Below are 21619 nucleotides of genomic sequence, written 5' to 3' on the forward strand. Positions count from 1 at the left end.
GATTTAAGGGCCTAGATCTGATAGATAGAGTGCCTGATGAACTATGGAATGAGGTTCGTGACATTGTACAGGAGACAGGGATCAAGACCATCCCCATGGAAAAGAAATGCAAAAAAGCAAAATGGCTGTCTGGGGAGGCCTTACAAATAGCTGTGAAAAGAAGAGAAGCAAAAATCAAAGGAGAAAAGGAAAAATATAAACATCTGAATGCAGAGTTCCAAAGAATAGCAAGAAGAGATAAGAAAGCCTTCTTCAGAGATCAATGCAAAGAAATAGAGGAAAACTACAGAATGAGAAAGACTAGGGATCTCTTCAAGAAAATCAGAGATACCAAAGGAACATTTCATGCAAAGATGAGCTCAATAAAGGACAGAAATGGTATGGACCTAACAGAAGCAGAAGATATTAAGAAGAGATGGCAAGAATACACAGAAGAACTGTACAAAAAAGATCTTCACGACCCAGATAATCACGATGGTGTGATCACTGACCTAGAGCCAGACATCCTGGAATGTGAAGTCCAGTGGGCCTTAGAAAGCATCACTAAGAACAAAGCTAGTGGAGGTGATGGAATTCCAGTTGAGCTATTCCAAATCCTGAAAGATGATGCTGTGAAAGTGCTGCACTCAATATGCCAGCAAATTTGGAAAACTCAGCAGTAGCTTTGTAGTAAGTTTTGAAGTCAGGAAATACAGTCTTCCAATTTTGTTCTCTTTCAAGATTTTTTGGCAGTTCAAGATCCCTTACAATTCCATTTGAATTTTAGGATCGACTCACCAATTTCTGCAAAGAAATAATGGAATTTTGATGGGATTGTGTTGGATCTGTAGATGAGTTTGGGGAGAATTGCCATTTTTTTCCACCATAGATTAATTTTCCTTTTCTAGAATTTCATATTAATGAAACTGTACAGTATATACTCTTTTTGTGTAAGGCCTCTTCCACTCAGCCTAGTATTAATGAGATTCATTCATGTTCTGTGTTATTACTATTTATGTTCCTTTATATTGTTGAGTAGTGTTCTATTTGATGAATATGTTGTACTTATGGTTATTTATCCATTCTTCTGTTGATGGACACCTGGACTGTTTCTAACTATTATGAAGATTTACATACAAGTTGTTTTTGAGGAATTTGTTTTCATTTGTCTTAAGTAAGTACCTAGAAGCAGAATTGTAGGATCATGGTGTAGGTGTATTTTTAGTTTTATAAGAAATTACTAGACCTATTCCCAAAGTAGTGCAGTTTTACATCCCCCCTAACAATGAATGAGAGTTTTAGCTGTTATTTATCCTCACTGGCATATGGTTTTGTGAATTTCTTTAACTTTAGCCATCCTAGTAAGTGTATAGAGATATGTTATTGTGGTTTTCATTTGCATTTTCTTTATGACTAATAATATTCGACAATTTTTGTGTGCTTATTGGTCATTGGACTGCAAGGAGGTCCAACCAGTCCATCCTAAAGGAGATCAGTCCTGGGTGTTCACTGGAAGGACTGATGTTGAAGCTGAAACTCTGATATTTTGGCCACCTGATGTGAAGAGCTGACTCATTTGAAAAGACCCTGATGCTGGGAAAGATTGAGGGCAGGAGGAGAAGGGGATGACAAGGATGAGATGGTTGGATGGCATCACAGACTCAATGGACATGGGTTTGGGTGAACTCCAGGAATTGGTGATGGACAGGGAGGCCTGGCGTGCTTCGGTTCATGGGGTCGAAAAGAGTCGGACACGACTGAGCAACTGAACTGAACTGAACTGATTGGTCATTTGTATATCTTCCTTGGTGAACTGTCTGTTCAAATATTTTGCCCATTTGAGTAACAGGTTGTTTGTCTTTCTGTTAGTGAGTTGTAGATGAATTTACCTACTCCTAAGGCACTGGAGTATTTTGCTGTTTTTTTTTTTTTTCTAGAAATGTTGCAGTTTTAGCATTTATTTGCAGGTCTATGACTTATCATGAGTTTTTCTGTGTATGGAGTGAAGTAAGGGTCTAAATTTGTTATTCTCTATATGGATGTTCTGGAGAAGGCAATGGCACCCCACTCCAGCACTCTTGCTTGGAAAATCCCATGGACGGAGGAGCCTGGTAGGCTGCAGTCCATGGGGTTGCTAAGAGTCGGACATGATTGAGCAACTTCACTTTCACGTTTCACTTTCATGCATTGGAGAAGGAAATGGCAACCCACTCCAGTGTTCTTGCCTGGAGAATCCCAAGGACAGGGGAGCCTGGTGGGCTGCTGTCTATGGGGTCGCACAGAGTCGGACACGACTGAAGTGGCTTAGCATAGCATAGCACATGGATGTTCAGGTACCAGTGGCTGAAGAGACTTGCCTTTCCTCACTGGATTGCATTGGCTCCTTTGTCAGAAATCACATGATTGTAAAGCTGCGGGTCTGTTTCTGGACTTAACTATTTTGCTCCATTGATCTATTCGTCTATCCAAATGCTAGCAACACTCTGTCTTGATTATTATAGCTTTATTGTATGTTTTGAGGTCAAGTAGTGTCAGTCCTCTGACTTTACTCTTTTTCAGGATTATTTTGATTACTCTAGATTCTTATGTTTCCTATACATTTTACAACTGGCTTTTCATTTCCCACCAGAAGTCTGGTGGAATTGCTGTTAGGATTGTGTTCCATATGTAGCTCAATTTGGGGAGAATTAGTATCTTAAAAATATTGAGTCTTCCAGCTGGTAAATACTGAAATGTTTTCTGATTTACTTATCATGCTGTTCCCTTTTCCCTCGTTTTCATGTTTTGAGTCCCAAGAGGTGTGGTGGTGAGGAAGGGCCTTACAATCAGCTTGCCTGTGGGATCTTTGACAGATTAACCTGATTGGTTAAATGGGAATAAGAATGATAGTTACTTCTTCGAGTTTTGGGGAGCATTATGTGGAATATTTAAGAAAAGTTCTCAGAATTGAGGGCTTCATAAGTGTTGGATTTGTTTAGGACTGCCCTTCAGGATCTGGCTTAGATTGTACCTGGTCCATGAAGACTGCTCAGAGTCCCAACCTTGAAGTATCTCTTTTCTTCACTGTGCTGTTTTCCTCCCTGTGTAGAATTTAGCACCTTTTCCTTGAGTGTGTATCACTTGCCTTATCGTTATAAGCTCTTTGACTATAAGGTCTGGGTTTTAGCTTCTTTGGGGTCCATTAAGTGCTCATTATAGTGTGTTAGCTCTAGTAGACACTAAAAAACTATCAAGAATTTTAAGTTTTTTTTTTTTTTTCCTCAATGTGATCACATCTACTATCTTATATTTTCCTCAAAGAAATAGTTAAAGCAGAGTTTATTCTCAATTACAGATGAGGAAACTGAGGTGGAGCCCAAGAGAGGCTAAGGTACTAACCATAACCATTTAGGGACAGAGCTAGGACCAGAATCTAGCCCTCTGGACATGAAGAGTAATACTGTGATGTTTTATTCTATTATATAATTTTTATATATTCTGTATTATATTATACTTGTGTATATATCATATTTATTATATTGTATATATATATATTTTTATTATGTTATCATGCTTGTGCTCAGTGCTCAGTTGTGTCCAACTCTTTGTGACCCCATGGTAGCCTGCTGGGATCCTCTGTCCATGAGATCTCTCAGGCAAGAATCCTAGAGTGGGTTGTCATTTCCTACCTTAGGACATCTTCCAGACCCAGGGATGGAACCCATATCTCTTACGTCTCCTGCATTTACAGGTAGTTTCTTTACCACTGAGCCACCTAGAAAGCCCTATTATGTTATATATGCATATTATATACAATATGTATATTACATATGCAATGTATGTTACAGTATTTATATATATATATATATACATATACGGAGAAGGCAATGGTACCCCACTCCAATACTCTTGCCTGGAAAATCCCATGGATGGAGGAGCCTGGTAGGCTGTAGTCCATGGGGTCGCTAAGAGTCAGACACGACTGAGCGACTTCACTTTCACGTTTCACTTTCATGCACTGGAGAAGGAAATGGCAACCCACTCCAGGGTTCTTGCCTGGAGAATCCCAGGGACGGGGGATCCTGGTGGGCTGCTGTCTATGTGGTCGCACAGAGTCGGACACGACTGAAGTGACTTAGCAGGAGCACATATATATATAAATTTCTTAAGGTCTGTGAGATGCTGGAATCCCTTCATTCAGGGCAAGCCAACCTCACAAATCCTTCATGAAAATGACATTTACATTTCATGACTTTGTGACTAGGTGAATAATATAATACAGGTTTAAATGAACTTCCCCTTTTCCTTTTGAAACTAGGTGAAATATACCATACGGGTTTAAATGAGCACGTTTTGCAAAGGTGCTCAGTGGGATACCGTCTGTGGTAAGCACATTTACTGCCTGCTGACTCTTCAGCAGGATGGACATTTACAGCTACAGAGGTGGTTTGTAAGGTGTCCTCAGCTCTTCTCTCTGCCCCATGATCTGCCTGGCTTCACGGTAGAAGAGCCCAGCGCAGTGTGAGGTCCTGCTGTCCAGCCGTGACTGACGTGGATGATGGAGGGACAAGAGTTGCGTTTGCTCCTGAGCCTGTGAGTGGGTGACTTTAAAAACATGTACTGCCTTCCACGAGAAGGACTTGTGCTCTGACCGATTCATGATGCATCTAGAGTTCACCTTTGATTACTTGCTCTGAGCTACCCATGAAAAATACTAGCACTTACGTGATGTAGAGTGTGGGGTAATACTTCTAGGCTTTAATGTTTGTTCATGTGATAAGCATTGATCCTGCTTCCAGAGCACACCTGTGACTAGGAGGGATTGCGTGCTCCCCTGCTAGAGATGTTTTCTATATCTCTCCCTGCCCCTCCGGCATTTCTCCATGCTGGAGGGTGGTGGACCTGGAGAGCAGGCTCCGTGATATTTTACTAGAGTCTGATTGTTTGATTGTAGAATCCATGCAAGTACATTTTATTCATCCCAATATAGGCTGGGGTGTCAAAGAACTTCGTTGATCTTAGTGATACCCTGAAACTCAATTTCTCCCAAGTCTCTGTCCAGATTACCTGCTTCCAGTAAGTGCCTTCTGTGTATCAGGCCCTGTGTTGAGTCTTTAGGAGCTTAACATCCTTTAATCCTGACAACAGCCTCTGTCACTCCCACCGTATCAGGTGGAGATGCTGAGACAGAGAGAGGGCTTCTAACTTTGCCAGCGGCAGAGCCGGGATCAAAACGCAACTTCGGAGCCCGCATGCGTATTACCTCCCCTGACTTACCAATTACTTCCATTCTTTCCCTCCCACCACCTCTCTCCACCTGTCACACCCTCCTTTCCATGAATCCTAGTAAGATGACAGCTGGATCAGGAGCAGCTGCACACATCTTTGTAACTCAGCCATGTGTCCTTGTGTTTTCTTCTTTTCCCGATCCTCTTCTTGGAATTCTCTTTTCATTCAGCGCTGCATCCTTCCCCCTTGCCTTAGCTGTTGCCATAAACCTACTGAGATAGTTGCTTTTTTTTTTTTTTTTAAAGAGAATTTGTAAAATTTTAAAAAGGTAAAGGCGCATCTAGGTGGTTTCTGCAATTGGACCCCAAATCTGCAGATAATAAAGGTTAGAACTCTAGACATACAGGGATTATGGTATTAAAAATATGGGCATGGCTCAAATTAACTCCTGGGGGTGGGAGGCTTGGAAAGAATGCATGCGAAGTCGCTTCACTGATGTCCTGCTCTGTGCGACCCTATGGACTGTAGCCTGCCAGGCTCCTCTGTCCATGGAATTCTCTAGGCAAGGATACTAGAGTGGGTTGCCATGCTCTCCTCCAGGGCATCTTCCCAACCCAGTGATTGAACCCATATCTCTTCTTATGGATTGGCAAGCAGGTTCTTTACCACTAGGGCCGCTTGGGAAGCCCCAAGAATGTGATATGTTTGCTCAATCATCTATCCATACATCTACCAACTGGGCTATCATTGAGACAGTGTAACAGTGGTGTAGAGTTAGTCTCTGAGACCAGACTGCTTAGGTTGAATCCTAGATCACTTCTTCCCTGTGACTTTTGACAACTTTAATTATTACCTTCTCTGAGTCTCTGCTTCCTTATCTGCTTATAGTTCTAACTACCTCTTATGGTGATTGATAGGATTAAAGCAAAGTCTGTCATACACTTAAAATAGCACCTGATATATGAGAAGCTTTGAAAACACGTTAGTTATTGTTACTGTTCAGTCACCAAGTTGTGTCCATCTCTTTGTGACCCCCTAATCTGCAGCATGCCAAAAAGGGCCAGCTATGCTCTGATATTCTTCCCTGGATTTGGACACATCAGTGGACAAAACATCCCTGGAATCATAGTGCTTTCAGCTTAGTGAGAAGGAGAGAGAGAGAATTACAAGTGTGAGAGAATTGCAAGTGTGTACCTGTGCACTAAGAAGACACACAGGTGGGGTTTGAGTGTATCACAGAGGGTCCTACTGAAAGATCCTGATTGTGTTCACTATACAACTTTAGAGCAGGAAAGAATTGCGGAGACTCTCTAGTCAAACCTTCTTTGGAATCTAGAAAGCTTAGATGACTTGCCCCATTTATTCAGAGATTTATGGAAGAGCCAGGACAGAACCAGTATCTCCTGAAACTGATGTTAGACTAGTGAACATCACATGGCCAAACCTCCTCCTTGAAGACTTGAGCCAATTTGCTGTAACATTTACTCCAAAATCATTCTCATCAACAATGCTTGATGCTGGGGCAGCTTCTCTGAACTCAGACTTTAATTGTTTCTGGCTCCCGGGAGCTCTTATGACAGTAATTTGTGCCAAGTCATCAGAATAATGATGATGCCATTGTCTTACATTTACTTAAAAGTTGTCCATCCTGGTAATGATCACCTGGCAAAGAAAGATTGTCTAGATTATTCTACTAGACATTTGTAAATATCTAGTTTGGATTTAGGAGACTGGGTAACCAATCAAATTAAAACCCAGATCTCACAGACCTGCCTGAGGAATTCACATATGATAAAACTAATCAGTTGGCTTTGAAATGGAGATGAAAGCATCTTTAGGGAAGTATATGTTGGATGGGGGTGGAAGTGGATAAAAACTGATTCAAAGAAGCATAACCCTTAAAAGTTTCAGATGATTTATAATTTATCTGTAATGGGAAAAATACTTTACCATCAAGATAAGATCTTGGAATACATTTGAAATCACTAGCCATATTATGGATATGTTTGTGGATGTATGTGAATTGTAGGGAATGAAATTTTTTCTGTGAATGTAATTTAGCGTGAATGAGATGACAAATAAGCTATATGCCATAAAGCCCATTTGATATAATGTGTGTAATTTTAAACTTAAAAGCATCATGTTTAAGAACCATAAGGGACGTTAGACATCATCTAATACAAGTCACTTTGCAGATGGAGGAACAGAACCCCAGAGAAGGCAAGTGGCTTGGCCCATAGTGTGAACTGGAATCCAGATATTTAGATTATTGAGTTTGGAGATTTTTTTTAGAACATAAGGTGTGATACCCACACGCTCACTTTTAGTATTTTTTTTTTTAACCCATAGTGGTTTTATGGCATTGTTAATCATAGCTATAATTGATTTCTTTTGCAAGATGAACCAATTCTTCAGCCCTTTATACATGTCGGTGCTTAATAAAAGTATTTTCTGTGACTCCTAATTAATGCTGAAATAAATTTAGAGAAGTTAGAACAATATTGTTTGTCAGCATCTTCCTTGGTTTGAGCTATTAATGTGGTTTCTTATGATTTCCCAGCTAGCTGATTTAAAAGAATTCAGAGAAAGTCATATATGCTGTGCTTTTCAAAGCAAAGCCCTGGTTGCTAGAGGGATGGAGTTTAATATAGTTTCATATCACAGAGGTTTTAATAATGCAGTCTAAAGTATTTGTACATGAATTCATTAGGCCCAGATTAGTCTTATTATAATTACTCAAAAAGTAATTCAATTTAAGAGAAAACATTTTAAATGGATATAAAATACCCTGTTAGCTGGGAAGCCATACTGTTCTACTTTATCAGCTCCATAAAGTACTAGCAGATTTGAACATAACTTTCACAGTATACAGAATGCAATCATAAAAAGTATTATTCCTAAATCTATTTTTTTATGTTCTTTCAGTAGTTAAGAGCTTTATCCTTCTGTGCTAGGAATGAGATATACTCGGGATAGAGTGTCATAAAAATGTTAGGGACTTAACTATCTCACAGCCTGTGCACCGCCTCCCCAACTCAGTGTCAGCTGATGGGCCACAAGTCCAGAGCCTCAGATTGATGCTGGTCGCACATTCCAGAGGAAGTGAAGCAGGAAGAGACTTTGGGGCTTTTGCAAGTTCTTTCTTACTCAACAACAGTGACAGGCGAAGGAGGGGTCTTCATTTCTAACATGGTAAAAGGTGAGGGGAGCCAGGAGCAAGGAAAACAATAGAACTTTCCCTGGCCTGCATCCAAAATGGGACAGAGAAGAAAAAGGAGAGCGTGATGATATAGATCATACAAGTTAAAGAACAAGTTAGTGTTTGGCACAGAGGGCAGGAGATGGGGAATGAAACCTTGCAGTTGGTCCTTAACTACCAAGACTCACCGGGCTCCGGGCGGTGAGAAGCTGCCTGGGTACCCCTGGGGAAGCAGGAGGGGCAGGGAGATGAGGTCTGTGGCCACGTGGCTGCCTGAGCTGTCTGTGCTGTCTGGCTTTGGAGACACAGAAAACTAATCACAGCCCCCGTGTGGTGCCATCGAGGCCAGGCAGGGGCTCTGGCTGGACTCCAAGAGAGCACAGACCTGCACTCGGACAGGAAGGGGTTCCACTTAAGTGGTTTGTTGTGTTCAAACTTTTACTAATTTATTTGATGAGTAGCAGATCCCTTTCCAGGCAAATTCTTCATTGAACCCCACTGTCCTGAGCAGAGTGGTTCTCAGTTCAGCTGCCACATGCAGTCTTACCTTTTTTAAACCCTGGACCTCCACTCATCACACCCTAGGGCAGGGATGGGTGAGCCCCTTCCCTGGTGGCCTTGAGACATAATGGCACAGGCACTGCCAGAGGGGTGAAGTGGTGCCAAAAATGAAGGCCAGGCTCTGGATTTCTGGAACATCTGGTGCTCATTACAACCCCGTAAAACTGGAGTTTGGAGATAGGATGGCAATAGATCTCTGATCTTAAAGATTAAAAATAATTCATTCATAAAATAATATTTAATAATTCCTTGGAGTTTCTTAATGGTATGTAGCTACGGATGACAAGAAGGAATTAAAACGATCATTTAATTTTAATGGATTTTCCTCTTATGATATTTTACAGTCCTGTATAAGTCACAACTGGTGATTATTGTCAAATAAGAGCCCCTGGAGACAGGAATGGCTACCCATCCCAGTATTTGTGCCTAGAGAATCCCATGGACAGAGGAGCCTGGTGGGTTACAGTCCATAGGGTCGCAAGGAGTCAGACATGACTGAGTACCTAAGCACATTCCCCACATACAAGTCACAAATGATGATTATTTTCAAATAGTAGGCAATCAATAAATGTCTATTGGCTAGTAATGCTATAAGTTATAGAAGTCTATCTAAATATTAGTCACTGTGCACTTTATCAGAGAAGGCAATGGCACCCCACTCCAGTACTATTGCCTGGAAAATCCCATGGATGGAGGAGCCTGGTGGACTGCAGTCCATGAGGTCGCTAAGAGTCGGACACGACTAAGTGACTCCACTTTCACTTTTGACTTTCATGTATTGGAGAAGGAAATGGCAACCTACTCCAGTGTTCTTGCTTGGAGAATCCCAGGGATGGGGGAGCCTGGTGGGCTGCCGACTATGGGGTCGCACAGAGTCGGACACGACTGAAGTGACTTAGCAGCAGCAGCAGCAGTGCACTTTATATGCTTTACCTCGTTTAATCTCCAAAGCAATTTATGAGCCAGCACAAAAATTAGCTATTTTTATTATCTGCATGTTGCTGATGAGAAAAACAAGGCTTCGGAAGGTTAAGTAATTTGCCTGTGATCACACAGCGAGAAATGGAACTAGTTCTGACTTTAGGACCTGAGTTCTTTGCTACCTTGCTACCCTATTCTGTTGCTTATTGTTACACCAACATTAAATTCAGTTATTGAGTGTCTACCATAAACCAGCTCCATGTCCTAAAAGTGCTTTACATATATGATCTGGGTTATCCTTATGAATTTTGAAAGAAATTTTGTTATCGTCATTTTTTACATATAGAAACTGTGGCTCAAAGAGGTTGAATAGTGGCCCAAGATGGCTAGGATAGTAGACTAGCAAGTATTTGAACCTGGTATTATGTGACTTTGAAGTCTATGAGCTGCATGCTGATTAAATGATCTAACTTGACAGTCATGATACTCCTATGGTAGGACAGAAGCTTATCTCTATCAGCTGATTGTACAAGTCAGAACATAGGCTACAGGAAGCTTCACTTTGGGTTTCCACCTGGTGAGGGGCTGGGACCCAGTCTTAGGTCATGGGTTCAGGTGGCCAGAATCACGTGGAGACTCAGCCCTGGACTGTATTTGGGGGAGAAGGTGTTAACCCTGCTCCCTGAGAAAGTCACCTGTCATTTTTGGACCTAGACTTCTTCAGTTTGAAGCTGAACTATTCTGGAGTGCGGGGGAGGCTTTGGTGAGCCCCACTTGTCAACCTTGAAAATAAATTTACAGAGATTTGCAGAGGTATACAGACTGAATTCTAGAAACTCTTCAATATCTGTGCCTAGAGCTTGCTGGTTTTTGAAACTTCGTGAGGGGGCAGCTCCGCTGACCTTGAAATTGACTTTGGTTAATGGTGAACTTGACCCCATCCAAGGAAGTGATGTTCATTCCAACTGCTCCCTACGTCCCTTCTTTTGCCCCTGGTTAGTTAGGTCCCAGTAGCATTTATGGGGCTTTACTGTAATGACATTTGAAAGAGAATGGTACTTGAAAGAGAATGTTCTTTCTGTAGTTCAAACCACAGGAGGACTCACGAGACAGCTCTTTCCCCAGGTGAGACTTCCTAAATGGGAGTTAAGTACGGGCATTTTCAAGAAACTAAACTCCCTTCATACATAATTTAACCTAGAAAAGAAAGCAAAATTGAGAGAGTGGTATGATCACATTGTTCGAGGGCCAGTAACTACTTCCCCCAGTCTTAGAGAAGTCAGGCACACTTTCACTATTTGGCATTTCTTTAATGCTGTGGGATGTGGGCTAAATGTGATTCTATAATAATAGTGGGGGTTTCTCTAACCATAGTTATGAGCTGAGCTATGGATTGAAATAGTAAATTATTCCTAGCAGACTGAACGGGCAATAAGACTGCCATCTAGTTCCCCTCATAAAACAAAGCAATAGATAAATAAAGGAGATCCAACTCACTTAACCTGCGTGGCTCTGTGCACCGCTAATTATTAACCCAGGCACAAGAGAAGGGTTCACCCAGAGTGTGGTTAAATCATTTTTAATAGAGGTAAACATGAGCCATGTGGATGAGTAGCACTCAAGCAAGTTTTTAATCAGCAACGTTTAGGAATCACCCAGCCTAATTGCCATAACTTATTAATAATAATAAATAATCTGGTCTTTTTATGGCTCCTGTCTCTGGAGGACTCAGTGCATTAAAGATCTCTGGGGTGTGAATCTCTCAGTAGCTATGGGGGTGGTGGGCAAATATCCTTGATGCTCATTCCTAACAGAAGAAAGTGGACATTGAGGCCAAGAAAGGCAAATCTGAGTTCGTTCTTTCTTACTTGCTTCTTCCTACATCTGAATCGCCAATTTATAGATGCCCTTTCATCTGTCTATAGGACCAGAATGGCTCTGGTGGGGGTGGGGTCGGAGAACAGGCTTTTCTTTGTTGACGTGAATGGTTAGGGTTGAGGTTTTTTCCCTTGGGAAGTGAGTATGAGCAGAGCTTTGTCTGAAGGAGTTCATTTCCTCTGCACAAGTATCCCTGGTGTCCTTTGGGTTCAACCTGACTGTGGCTAGACTGGGTACTGGAAACTCCTAACTCCTTAATTGCATGATTTCCAGTTCCTGGTGGAGCAGAGAAGATGGCACCGAGTCTTATTCTCAGTCATTCTCTGCTGCAGCGGATGGGGGATGAGGAAAGGTTTTTGTAAATCATCAGACTTAACCTCCCCAACGCAATGGCATGAGCGTTAAAATCTCTCCAGGTCAGCTTGGTTCAAAGGTTGTAAGTGATTGACCCCCAAATAATTCTTAGTGGTTGGTTAGACTGGACGGAGATGACTGCCCTCGAAGTTTGAGACCATTTAATTCCTATAAGTGACTAGTTCTTGTGGGTTGAAGGTGGTGGATACATGCACCAGAATAGAAGATGACAAAAGGTATTTCTGTGGCTGATGTCCTCTGAGGTCTGCAGTTCGGCAGGTGTAAAATGGCACAGAATCTACCTTCTTCTCACTTATTTTCCATTCTTCTGTCCATGAATCATTTGAACATGAGCCTGGATGGCTGCTTCTGTCTGGAAAAGTGAAATTTTAAAGAGGATACCCAAGCAGTTATTATTCAGAGCAAAGAGCTAAGTAATGCTAAGAATGGAATGATTTATGTCATAGAGTACAAAAGACATAAATTTAGAGTGTAAATTACAAGATAACTCATGTGCAAAATTGTTGTAATATTTATACTAGTGTTTATTAAAATTTACATTTGAATAAAAAGGTGCAAAATGTAAATGAAGCTGAAAAGTGGATTTGAAAAGAATCTGAAATAGCTTATATGAAAATCAGGAGAGTTTTCTGGGATAGAAGATAGGAATAGTACTCTATGTAGGTTTGTCTGTTAAACCATGACATATACAGTGGGATTGGAATGAATAAGGTCTCTGATTCCTGAATTTCTGCCTGAATTTCCTCCCTCCCTGCCCACTGATACTTTCCAGTAACTCAGATCAGTACTGAAAGCCATGGAGAGGAGGTTGAAGTTTCTGGACGGATGTCGAGGCTGGATCCGTATTTGAAAGGCTAATCTCATTTCACTGATGTTTTCAATGTTGGAAATTTTTTTCTGTATTCATTAAAGGATAATGATAAATCTCTAATTTGTACTTTGCTACTAATAGGGATGATTTTGTGCTTCATTAAGGTTAAATGAATCTCATGTCGTCCTGGCTCAGCCTTTCACAGACACCATGTGTGATCTTGGGAGAGATCTCTTCCTTTTCTGGGACTCAGTTTCTTCATCTATAAAACAAGGGGGTTGTAGCAGATGAGTGTTGAGAGAGACCAGCCCCCTGCCCTTCCCTCCTGTGTGGGAACACCCTATGCCAGGCAGTTAGGATCCACAAAGGCCATCAAGACGCATAGCTCTTGTTCTCAGGAGCACATGGTCTTCATAAATAACTAATTATAGTATGAACTCTAATTGCAACATGCACAAGTTACTCTGGGAGCACAGAGGCAGAAAGAGCCACTTCCTGCTCTGCAGGGATAGGCTCTGAGAAACTTCACAGTGGCCGTGACATTTGAAGGGGGAGGAGGAGGGCTTCTCCAGGTGTGCAGGCTGGTCAGAGGGTGGATGGTTCAGACTGTGCATTGCAGGCGGCAGATGCCCGTGACTGTGGTAATTTAGGGAGCTGCACATGGTCCTTCTCACCGTCTCTGGACCGTCAGGGCATGGGGGCCGAGTAGCTTTGTATACACTGCTGTGTCAGAACTTGGGCCAGTGATGAATTACTGAGGTTAGAGAGTAATGTATGGCATGTATAAATTAAAGCAGGGTTTAAGTTTTCCTGTAATGGCACCAGTCTGGCCCATTTACATTCCAGTTGGCTTTCCTGAGTGTGAGAGAAGGGGTGGTGATTTAGCCAACTCCCTGGGAGTTGTAAGCCTATGTTGGTCTCATCTGTCCTATAGCCACTGGCCTAGGTGTGCTCTGGGGAGCATGTGTATTGCATGTGAGTGACACCCCTTATGAGGGCACATGTGCCCCAGTGGGGGCTTTCCTGGTGGCTCAGATGGTAAAGAATCTACCTGCAATGTAGGAGACCCAGATTTGATCCTTGGGTCAGGAAGATCCCCTGGAGAAGGGACTGGTAATCCACTCCAGTATCCTTGCCTGGAGATTTCCATGGGCGGAGGAACCTGGAATGAAAACTGTTCTCACTGGTTTTCTCTCCTTGCAGTCTGTTTAACCCATTAAGTACATGGTTATCCACACCATTTGTGGCCCCTTGGCTCTTTGTGACCTTGTGGGAGCTGATGTTTTAGCTGAAGACTGACAGCAAATACAGATGTTGATGATATAATTCTCATTTAGTTTTTAAGATGCAGGTAAATTTTAAATTCAGCTTGTTCATTGTTAAATTTAAAATAATACAGAAATTCTTATATAATATTTAAAATGGTCCCAGATGCAATTACCTGAAGGTTAACATTTCTGTGACCATCATCACAGGTCTCTAGACATACACACCCATACATGCACATACACGGGCTCAGGATACATGTTGCATGTTACTTTCTGATTTCTTTGCTCAAAAATAATAAAAATCTTCCCCCTTTTTAAATGGCTGAACCATAGAATGGATGTATTGTTTTTGATTTGATTCTCTATTGACAGGCAAATAGACAATCTCTGTTGCTTGTCCTTTATACACAATGCTGTAATGAACATCTTTGTAGACTTTAGGTATTTCATTAGATGACATCCTTAGCAGTGGTGTTGTTAGGTTAAGGATGTATATTTAACTTTTCCATACATACTGTCAAACTATCTTGTAGAAGTTTCGTACCTATTTATAACCCCATGTTGGCTCAGATGGTAAAGAATATACCTGCAGTGTGGGAGACCCTGGTTTGAACCCTGGGTTGGGAAGATGCCCTGGAGGAGGACATGACAACCCACTTCAGCGTTCTTGCCTGGAGAATCTCCATGGAGAGAGGAGCCTGGCAGGCTACAGTCCCTAGGGTTGCAAAGAGTCGGACGTGACTGAGCATGGCACAACCCCATGATCAGGGCAGGAACTGGCTTACATCTGCATGGTGGTGTCTGTATTGCCAATGCTATCCTCCATCTTTGAATTACTGGATGAGAAAGTAGGACCAGACAGGAATATTTTGGGGGTGATTGGGAGTCTGTAGAAGCAGGGTGAGCCTGATGTCAAAAAGTACCTTGTAGGGACTTCCCTGGCAGTCCAGTGTTAAGACTGCACCTTCCAATGCAAGGGGCAAGGTTTCAATCCCTGGTCAGGAAACTAAGATCCCACATGCCTCGTGACCAAAAACCCAAAGCATAACAGAAGCAATATTGTAACAGATTAAGTAAGACTTTAAAAATTGTCCACATCAAAAAAAAAAAATTCTTGAAAAATGTACCTGACTTATGCATTCATGTTCACCAAAAGATATGGACAAAACATCACAGTTTGTAATTGCCCAACAATTGATCTTCAGAAACAATCCAAATATCCATCCACATTAGGATGGAGAAATAAATTATGATAAAATCATAAAATCACCCAGTAGAATACTACCTGGCAGTGAGAATGAATGACCTACTACATGCCACAGCATGGACGACCCCCATAATCACTGTAGAGTAAAGAAGGCAGACAGAACAAATTCGTTTTGGATTAATCCATTTATACAAAGCCTGTTGGCTCAACAGGTAAAGAACCTGCCTGCAATGCAGGAGATATGGGTTCAATCCCTGGGTCAGGAAGATCCCCTGGAGGAGGAGGCCATGGCAACCCACTCTAATATTCTTGCCTGGAAAATCTCATGGAGAGAGGAGTCTGGTGGGCTGCGGTCACAAAGAGCTGACCATAACTGAAGCAAATGAGCACAGAGCCCAGAAGTATACCTAGTGGTTACTACTGGTGGGCGTTAGCCAGTGCTTGTTAATTTATGCTCTTTGCTAATATGTGTGTTTTCAGATGCCAGACCTAGTGCTTGGCATATAGTAGCCTCTCAAATATTTGTTGAAAATGATGAATAAGTATTTTTTTTTCAACTTGTCACAGATTTTGACTTCAGATTTTATATGAAGACCTGGTGTTATTAGTTGTGAATTGTATGTGGAGAATTCATACAGATTTTGTGCTTATTATGATTTAAATATGGAACTGTAGTAGATCCACAGGTCTTTCCTCTGTTTATCCTGTGGTGTGCCGTTGTCACTTGGGTTGTTTATAAACCAGCCCGGCAGCTTAGTAGCAGGCAAGAAGATGGTTTGTGGAATCAGGAGATTGGGTTCAATCCTGAGCTCATTGCTTATTCCTCTGTGGTCTTGGATCAGTTTCTCAACCATCCAGAAGCTCAGTTTCCCTATCTATACAGTAAGGATAATATTGCAACTTGCCTCATAGGGTTGTAGTGAAAATAATAATATTAAAATGAATAGTAACTGGCAACTTTTGTATGTTTACCGTGTTCTGGACACCAGTCTAAGACTTTAAAACACAGGACACAGTTTGTTTAATCTTTCCAATGCAAATGTATTTGTGGTTTAGGAATCTGTAAGCCACAGGGTTAGAAAGCATCGAGCCAGGATTTAAACCCACGCAGTTCCCTTCCAGAGCTCAAGCTTTTAACCGCTGCCTCTGAGTAGAGGAAATATTGTACTAAGAGTGTTTAGGACAGTCAGTGTGTGTTAGCTGTGATGCTCATCACTGTCATTTGCAACATAATTACTAATTTTTTTCTCCTTTCTCTCTGCCTTTTTCCTCCTGCTTTTCCTTCCTCCTGGCAGATGTTTTCCAGCAAGGTAAGCTCATTGCCTCCTCTCTGCTTTTCTATTGCTTGTGCTCTTTTGGGAAAGAGTATCACCTGTGTGCAGAGGGTTATGGGGCTTTCCATCCTTCTGTGGACGTGCCACGGGGACTTTAGGACAGACGTACCGTGAGGAGCATGGCCCGGGGTGGCCTGAAGTGCCATGAGCCTTCCAGAGCCTCTGCTATCCAGCCTCTGCCCCTTCCTCTGGACCTTGCTTGGGGGTAGAACGAGGACTGGACAGTTGGGGCAGGGACATTGGGCACAGGTTCGTGCCCAGGCACCTGTCCGAGGGCAGGGCTGCTGTGGACTTGTGAGACAGGTGGGGAGCAGATGTCTCTGGAGGGCATCGGGTGGAGGCCCCTGTTTCTCAGAGCTCCTTCATCCAGGCCAGCTTCTGCTTCAGGTCTCCACACGCCACCTCCACCTGGGGGCTTCTCTGTCAAGCAAAGGTGTGGGCAAGACCATGGCTGGCTGGTCACTTTGTGCCCTTTAGCCCAGGGGAACCTCACAACCCCTCCAATTGGGCCAGTGATTGAGAGGAACCCGGTAAGGGTATGCAGTGTCTTACACATTTTCCCAGTCAAGTTTATATGTTCTGGGGAGCTGGAGAGGGACAGCGTAGGCTACGTGTCCTTCTGGCTCATGTTTAAGTCCCCATTCAGGATACACAGCTTCTGCACTCTGGGAGTCTCGCGGGCATGGCCTTACCGAACCCACTAGATACACATTCAGGGCAACTGCCTCTTTCCGTTTTTCATCACCATCTCAAACTACTGGAAGAAAGTGGACAGACCGGATTGTTTATATATTCAAGGTGGGAAGCATGTGTATTCCATGCCTGCCACCTCATTCTCGAATCCCAGGCTGCCTTAGGATAAAAGAGACCAGTGTAAAAAAAAAAAAAAATCCAGGCATCCCATAAGTAGCCTCCAAATGATTTTATGGGCTGGATATTTTCTCGACGATTATTTTACCCCAAACATGCAGTGTGTGATGGAGAAGGTCTGTCTGCTTTCTCTGATCGAAGTGCAGTTGTGGGTAACAACGAAGGGACTTGTGTTGTCTTTTAAGAGTGCGGAGTCATAGACCTACTTTTATAAATAATTCATAAATCTAAACCAGCCAGAAGTAATAAGTTCCATTTGGCTGGAGACGAAGCGATGGGCAAAATTGAGAAGGTGCCACGACTGTGGGTGTAAGGCATGTGCTGCCGTCAGGGTCCTGGCTACAGTGCGTTTTCCTCCTTGACACATTGAGGGTTCAATGACATGCTCTGGGAGGCAGTTTTTATTTTTTTCTATAAACTAGAGAGCCAAGCTCTCCCCAATGCAAAACTACATGTCTTCTTTTGAGACATAAAATGCGTGAGTTTGGAAAAGTCTCGCTGGAGCCGGTGTGCCGAGGCCCCTGGAGAATGGAGAGAGAAAAGGTTGGTATCAGATCTGGCTTTTCTACCTAAAACCATGAGCGTTCAGTTATTGTATTCAGTATGAAAAATGGCTTATCAGGCTGCTCATGTCAAGTTTGCCTCCTTTTTAATCAGTCATGCCATTCCATTGATGGGATTTGACTGTTGGTAACAATGATATGCAAAACTTATAATCACCTGCAAATCTCGGACTATCGAGACTTAATAGCATCTTCCACAGACAGAAGCTGCTAGCTACCCCTGGCCCTGTGAGATAGTACTAGCATTACAGATGGGGAGAACTGAACTTGCTTTTGTGAATTATTTACATGGCTCTGGCCTTGCAGGACTGTTTCATACAGAGGGACATTCTCTGAAATGATGGCCAAGAACTCACCAGCTGGTACCCCGCCTTACCTCTGCTTCTGGCCATTCTGCCTGTGAAATGAATGCTCAGTAAAATGTGACAGTAAAAATGTGTCAGTGACAGTAACCTCAGGAAAAAGACAAAGCTTCTGTGTCTTGCAGACAATGTCTGAAACGTGACTGCACAGCTTCTTCTTGGGGCGGGGGGATGGCGGGTGGGTGCACGGAGACTCTGCTACCAGAATTGTGCCATTAACTTGAAACGCAGGGGCCATGAAGTGTGCTAGAAATAAACAGCAGAAAACTATGTGGTTTCAGGTGAACAGGAGCCATAGGGCCATTTCTGCCGCCCATCTACACGAGGCCACTGTGAGTGGCTCTGGGCTGGCCATGCCATGGGCATCAGGCCTGGCTTGCTTTGGTTTACCCAGGGACTGAAGGGCAGCTGGGTTGCGGGGTGCTGGTCTGCAAAAATGTACTCTTGGCCGTGAGTGAGTGAGGTCTCTTTGACCAGAGGAATCCTTGCATGTTGGGGCTGCTGTGCATTAGGGCTGGCAGAAGAGGGAAACAGACTTGCAAGTTGACAACATCAGATGTTCTCAGAGGAAACAAGTTTTTTCCTCTGGATAGCATTATCTTTTCTTTCACTACAGATCAATCTTGTTATAGCGGGTGACAGCGCAGCAGCTACTGCCGGCCTTTCTCTGCTGGTACTGTGGTGTGTGCACATGGGAGCCGATTTCTACCCTCAGAGCCGTTTCTGAGCTCGTCTCGGTTCTTTCATCTGTAAATGCCACTTGCTGTGACAGTTAGACCACAGGGCCCGAGGACAGTCAGGGACCAGTGGGTCCGCAGCTGGGTTTTCCGTGTGTAGGAGTTCTGGGGACCATGGGCCCACATGTTCAAGGAGCCTTAATTGACCCACATTCTCTGGCATCCACAGAGCTCATGAGCCATTGGATGGCTCTCAGGAATTCTGAAGAGCCACAGAATTGCTCTTCACAACATCAAATGCAATTGAAAATGCTGTACGTGCGCATGTGTCTAGAATCTTGAGTTTTAGGGCACTTTTATACTGATCGTTTAATAATGAAGTCAAGACTGCACACACACACTGCACAGCTCATTTGAAGTTACTGAAGCACCTTTGAATGCTCATCCATGGGCTCAACCTTGATTCTGAAATCGAACAGAAACTGAGTGGCTTGGAAATGAGAATACCACCACTCAGCTGGGCATTTGAAAGCGTCAGCAGGCACCATATAAAGATTTCACCATTGAGTTAATTCTCTGCTCAGTGAACTGAAGTCCTTTATAGACTCTGTGCCTTAAGAGGCATAGCCTTCCCTCCTCCTCACTTCTCACCTGGAGCTGGGATCTTGCTATTAGAGAGGGTTTTCTTCCAGCTCAAGTAATTTTTGATACCTTTCAAACATAGTGCACTTGTTTATCTTGTAACCGGTAACTGTGTGTGAGGTACTTTCTATGAGGATAAAGGAGTGACTGAGACGGCGAAGTCCCCTGTTCTCATGGAACTCATGGTCGAGCTTGGGGAACATTTGGTGCCAGGCATGCAAATTAATAAACAAGGTAAATTTCAAGAGGGATACAAGAAGTAAGAGCTTCTCTAGTAGCTCAGCTGGTAAAGAATCTGCTTGCAACACAGGATACCCCTTTCGATTCCTGGGTTGGGAAGATCCCCTGGAGAAGGGATAGGCTACCCACTCCAGTATTCTTGGGCTTGCCCTGATGGCTCACATAGTAAAGAATCCGCCTGCAATGCGGGAGACCTGGGTTCAATTTCTGGATTGGGAAGATCCCCTGGAGGAAGGCATGGCAACCCACTCCAGTATTCTTAGCTGGAGAATCCCCATGGATTCTCCATGGTCTGTAGTCCATGTGATTGCAAAGAGTTGAACATGACTGAACGATTAAGCACAGCACAGCATAAGCAGTGAAGAAAATATCATGGATGGTACACTAGGTGCTCAGAGGGCCAGGGATGTTACATGGATGTGGCCAAAGAGTGACAAGGAAGACCAGCTATTGGAGGATCTGGGGACCAGCAAGAAAACTTGCAAGGGAGGGGCCTGGTGGGCAGGAACGCCCCCATATTCCAGAATCAGAAAGAGGCTGGTGTGAGAGAGGAAGTTGTATGAAATGAGCAGAGAGAGGAGGGCAGGCATGGTCTAGGGATCAGAGGAAGGAAGTCCATGGTGGTAGTGGTGAGTTTTAAGTAGAAGAGTCACATGGTCTTAGTAACATTTAAAAGCACCACACTGACTGCTGTGAAAATGCACGAGAACAGCATGTAAGAAGTTAAAACCAGGACCGAGGCTGAGTGCTGAGCATGCTCGAGCCGGGCTGAGATGGGGCCCTGCCCTCAGGCCCTAGTTGCTCCCTTGAGGAAGTGTGGTGGGTAGTGGGAACTTCCACCCAGCCAGCTCACCTCTGCTGAGCACCATATTTTGTGCCTGTGTGAAGTCTTGTGCCATGACTTAAGGCTCGCAAATTATACTCCTCAAAGACACCAATAAAATATTCTATGTGTCTTCAGATTGTAAAAAGCCACTTTGCTCCAGTGCATATGTATGTGTTCATCATCTGTATTACATATACATTATTGATGTATGCGCTTCCCTGGTGGCTCAGATGGTAGGGAATCCGCCTGCAATGCAGGAGACCTGGGTTCAATCCCTGGGTTGGGAAGATCCCCTGGAGGAGGGCATGGCAGTCTACTCCAGTATTCTTGCCTGGAGAATCCCCCTGGATAGAGGAACCTGGCAGGTTAAAGTTGATGAGGTTGCAAAGAGCTGAACACGACTGAGCAACTAAGCACAGCACATTACTGTGTGTGTATAAATATGCCTAGTAGACATCAGTTTTTCCCCCAGTCGGGCTGTTGCTTTGTTGAGGAGGTTGGGCCAATAGCTTTGCCCAGCAGCCTCGGTTTTCTTATCTGTAAAATGAGAGTTGGGGAGATCCTTGACCCAATGTGGCCTCCTGCTGACGCTCTGTTTTAAGAAGTTTTAAGTGAACTTGAGTTAATAAGAGTACAAAAATGTCCCATGCTGCAGATTTTGAGTATTGCCCAGAGAACATGGGTGGAAACAGGTTGAG

General features: G+C 43.2%; 1 protein-coding gene across 2 annotated transcripts in view; it reads left to right on the forward strand.

Annotated features, from left to right (window-relative positions):
* The window catches only part of GFRA1 (GDNF family receptor alpha 1), a 231521-nt gene that overhangs the window by 52387 nt on the left and 157515 nt on the right, over positions 1 to 21619 (forward strand). The window contains exon 4 of one of the 2 annotated variants that reach the window (XM_010859290.1): positions 16703 to 16717. The exons of the other annotated variant lie outside the window; for it this stretch is intronic. Within the exon in view, the coding sequence (XP_010857592.1) occupies positions 16703 to 16717 (15 nt within the window). The remainder of the gene's footprint in view (positions 1 to 16702; positions 16718 to 21619) is intronic. 2 annotated transcript variants of the gene reach the window in all.

Source organism: Bison bison, unplaced genomic scaffold (genome assembly GCF_000754665.1).
Source record: "Bison bison bison isolate TAMUID 2011002044 unplaced genomic scaffold, Bison_UMD1.0 scf7180017864456, whole genome shotgun sequence".
Classification (NCBI taxonomy): Eukaryota; Metazoa; Chordata; class Mammalia; order Artiodactyla; family Bovidae; genus Bison; species Bison bison.